Source organism: Callospermophilus lateralis, chromosome X (assembly GCF_048772815.1).
Source record: "Callospermophilus lateralis isolate mCalLat2 chromosome X, mCalLat2.hap1, whole genome shotgun sequence".
Taxonomy (NCBI): Eukaryota; Metazoa; Chordata; class Mammalia; order Rodentia; family Sciuridae; genus Callospermophilus; species Callospermophilus lateralis.
The window spans coordinates 118,961,576-118,965,121 of NC_135325.1; the positions used below are offsets into that span (position 1 = coordinate 118,961,576).

General features: G+C 45.3%; 1 protein-coding gene across 1 annotated transcript; it reads left to right on the plus strand.

Annotated features, from left to right (window-relative positions):
* The first annotated feature begins 431 nt into the window (after positions 1-431).
* Positions 432-3,323, plus strand: Slitrk2 (SLIT and NTRK like family member 2). Its single transcript, XM_077107331.1, has one exon. The coding sequence runs from the start codon at positions 432-434 to the stop codon at positions 2,967-2,969; it is 2,538 nt and encodes an 845-aa protein (XP_076963446.1). The 3' UTR covers positions 2,970-3,323.
* Positions 3,324-3,546: the final 223 nt, after the last annotated feature.

The following is a 3,546-nucleotide window of genomic DNA, read 5'->3' on the forward strand; positions in this document are numbered from 1 at the left end:
TTTTTTTAAAGAAGTAAATCAATTTCTCCAGCCCCAAACGCGGGAGCCGCCCGAAATGTCTTAGAGATACCCCAGGGGAAGAGGAGGTGGGCTAGATTTAGTAGGACAAGTCATTACTAATGACTCCGCGGCTGGCTGTGACCTGCCGGGAAATCAGGTGCAAGCATGTGTGTTCGGGAACAAGTGTGTGGGTGGGCTGGGGGGAGTGGGCAGGGAAAGAAGAGAAGAAACCGCTTTGAGAAAGCAGTGATTTCATTCTGCTGTGTTGCCCACCCCCTCATTCACCCTCCCTCCCACTCCGCCCTCTTGCTTTGCCATTTTAATCTTCCTTCCTTGTTTCTTTCTTCTCTGCATCCTGCTTCCTCCCCCTGCCCCCACCCCACTTAAGGTTTGCCTGTAGGTACCTGAGCTGACACTGAAGGTGCCTAAAGATGCTGAGCGGCGTTTGGTTCCTCAGTGTGTTAACAGTGGCCGGGATCTTACAGACGGAGAGTCGCAAAACTGCCAAAGACATTTGCAAGATCCGCTGCCTGTGCGAAGAGAAGGAAAATGTACTGAATATTAACTGTGAAAACAAAGGATTTACAACTGTCAGCCTGCTCCAGCCCCCCCAGTATCGAATCTATCAGCTTTTTCTCAATGGAAACCTCCTGACGAGATTGTATCCCAACGAATTTGTCAATTACTCCAACGCGGTGACTCTTCACCTAGGTAACAACGGACTGCAGGAGATCCGAACCGGGGCATTCAGTGGCCTGAAAACCCTCAAGAGACTGCACCTCAATAACAACAAGCTGGAGGTATTGCGGGAGGACACATTCCTGGGCCTGGAGAGCCTGGAGTACCTCCAGGCCGACTACAATTACATCAGTGCCATTGAGGCTGGGGCATTCAGCAAACTTAATAAACTCAAAGTGCTCATCCTGAATGACAACCTTCTGCTGTCGCTGCCCAGCAATGTGTTTCGCTTTGTCCTGCTGACCCACTTAGACTTGAGGGGAAACAGGCTGAAAGTAATGCCTTTTGCTGGTGTCCTTGAACATATCGGAGGGATCATGGAGATTCAGCTGGAGGAAAACCCATGGAATTGCACTTGTGATTTACTTCCTCTCAAGGCTTGGCTGGACACCATTACTGTTTTCGTGGGGGAAATTGTCTGTGAAACTCCTTTCAGGTTGCATGGGAAAGATGTGACCCAACTGACCAGGCAAGACCTCTGTCCCAGAAAAAGCATTGGTGACTCTAGTCAGAGAGGCAGCCACCCTGATACACATGTGCAAAGGCTGTCGCCTACAATGAATCCTGCTCTCAACCCAACCAGGGCTCCTAAAGCCAGCCGGCCACCCAAAATGAGAAATCGTCCTACTCCCAGAGTAACTGTGTCAAAGGACAGGCAGAGTTTTGGGCCAATCATGGTATACCAAACCAAGTCCCCTGTGCCCCTCACTTGCCCCAGTAGCTGTGTCTGCACCTCTCAGAGCTCAGACAATGGTCTAAATGTTAACTGCCAAGAAAGGAAGTTCACTAATATCTCTGACCTACAGCCCAAACCTACTAGTCCAAAGAAACTCTACCTAACAGGAAACTATCTTCAAACTGTCTATAAGAATGACCTCTTAGAATACAGTTCTTTGGATTTGTTGCACTTAGGAAACAACAGAATTGCAGTCATTCAGGAAGGTGCCTTCACAAACCTGACCAGTTTACGCAGACTTTATCTGAATGGTAATTACCTTGAAGTGCTGTATCCTTCTATGTTTGATGGACTGCAGAGCTTGCAATATCTCTATTTAGAGTACAATGTCATTAAAGAAATTAAGCCGCTGACCTTTGATGCTTTGATTAACTTACAGCTCCTGTTCCTGAATAATAACCTGCTCCGGTCCTTACCAGATAACATATTTGGGGGCACAGCCCTCACCAGGCTGAATCTGAGAAACAACCATTTTTCACACCTGCCTGTGAAAGGGGTTCTGGATCAGCTTCCAGCTTTTATACAAATAGATCTGCAAGAGAACCCATGGGACTGCACCTGTGACATCATGGGGCTGAAGGACTGGACAGAACATGCCAATTCCCCAGTCATCATCAATGAGGTGACTTGTGAGTCTCCTGCCAAGCATGCAGGGGAGATACTGAAATTTCTGGGAAGGGAGGCTATTTGTCCAGATAGCCCAAACTTGTCAGATGGGACTATTTTGTCAATGAATCACAACACAGACACTCCTCGGTCACTTAGTGTGTCTCCTAGTTCTTATCCTGAACTGCACACAGAAGTACCACTATCTGTCTTAATTTTAGGATTGCTTGTTGTTTTCATCCTATCTGTCTGTTTTGGGGCTGGTTTGTTTGTCTTTGTCCTGAAACGCAGGAAGGGAGTGCCAAGTGTTCCCAGGAGTGCCAACAACTTAGATGTAAGTTCCTTCCAATTACAGTATGGGTCATACAACACTGAGACTCATGATAAAACAGATGGCCATGTCTACAACTATATTCCCCCACCTGTGGGGCAGATGTGCCAAAACCCCATTTACATGCAGAAAGAGGGAGACCCAGTAGCCTATTACCGAAATCTGCAAGAGTTCAACTATGGCAACCTGGAGGAGAAAAAAGAAGAGCCAGCCACACTTGCTTACACAATAAGTGCCACCGAATTGCTGGAAAAGCAGGCCACACCAAGAGAGCCTGAGATGCTCTATCAAAATATTGCTGAGCGAGTCAAGGAACTCCCCAGCGCAGGCCTAGTCCATTATAACTTTTGTACCTTACCTAAAAGGCAGTTTGCCCCTTCATATGAATCTCGACGCCAAAACCAAGACAGAATCAATAAAACCGTTTTATATGGAACTCCCAGAAAATGCTTTGTGGGGCAGTCAAAGCCCGACCACCCTTTACTGCAAGCTAAGCCGCAATCAGAACCAGACTACCTCGAAGTTCTGGAAAAACAAACTGCAATCAGTCAGCTGTGAAGGGAAATCATTGACAACCCTATGGCATCAAAGGATGCTGCTCCAAACTGTTGGAAGCACTGCATTTGCTTTTGTGTTTGTTTGTGTTCTCCCTTTCCCAGTGTTAATGGGGGACTTTGATAATGTTTGGGAGATGGGGTGAAGCAATGGTATTGCTTTTGCAAGTTTTCCTTTAAATTATTTCTTTCTCACTCTTCCCCCACTTTCCCCCCTTTTCTTCTTAGGAACCATCAGTGGACATGAATGTTTCTACAATGCATTTTTCATATATTTTGTTTATGGTTTTGTTTCTATTTTCTTCTTTTTTCCAGTGTGGGAGGGGAAAGAGGAGATTATAGTTAATAACGAAGAATAGGCAGACTTTTCAAATGAAAATGGATAATTAGTGTATTTTTAGAAGATCTCCAAAGATCTTTTGGAACTATAACTTCTTTTGTAAATAATGATATTTGGCGTTTCCATCTTCAGTTACCAAGTATAGCCACTGGGCATCACTTCTTTGTGTTAAAGTGCCTTCGCACTTTAAGTACATTACTTAAATGTTGCTTTTAGCTTTGATAAATTGAACATATTTTAA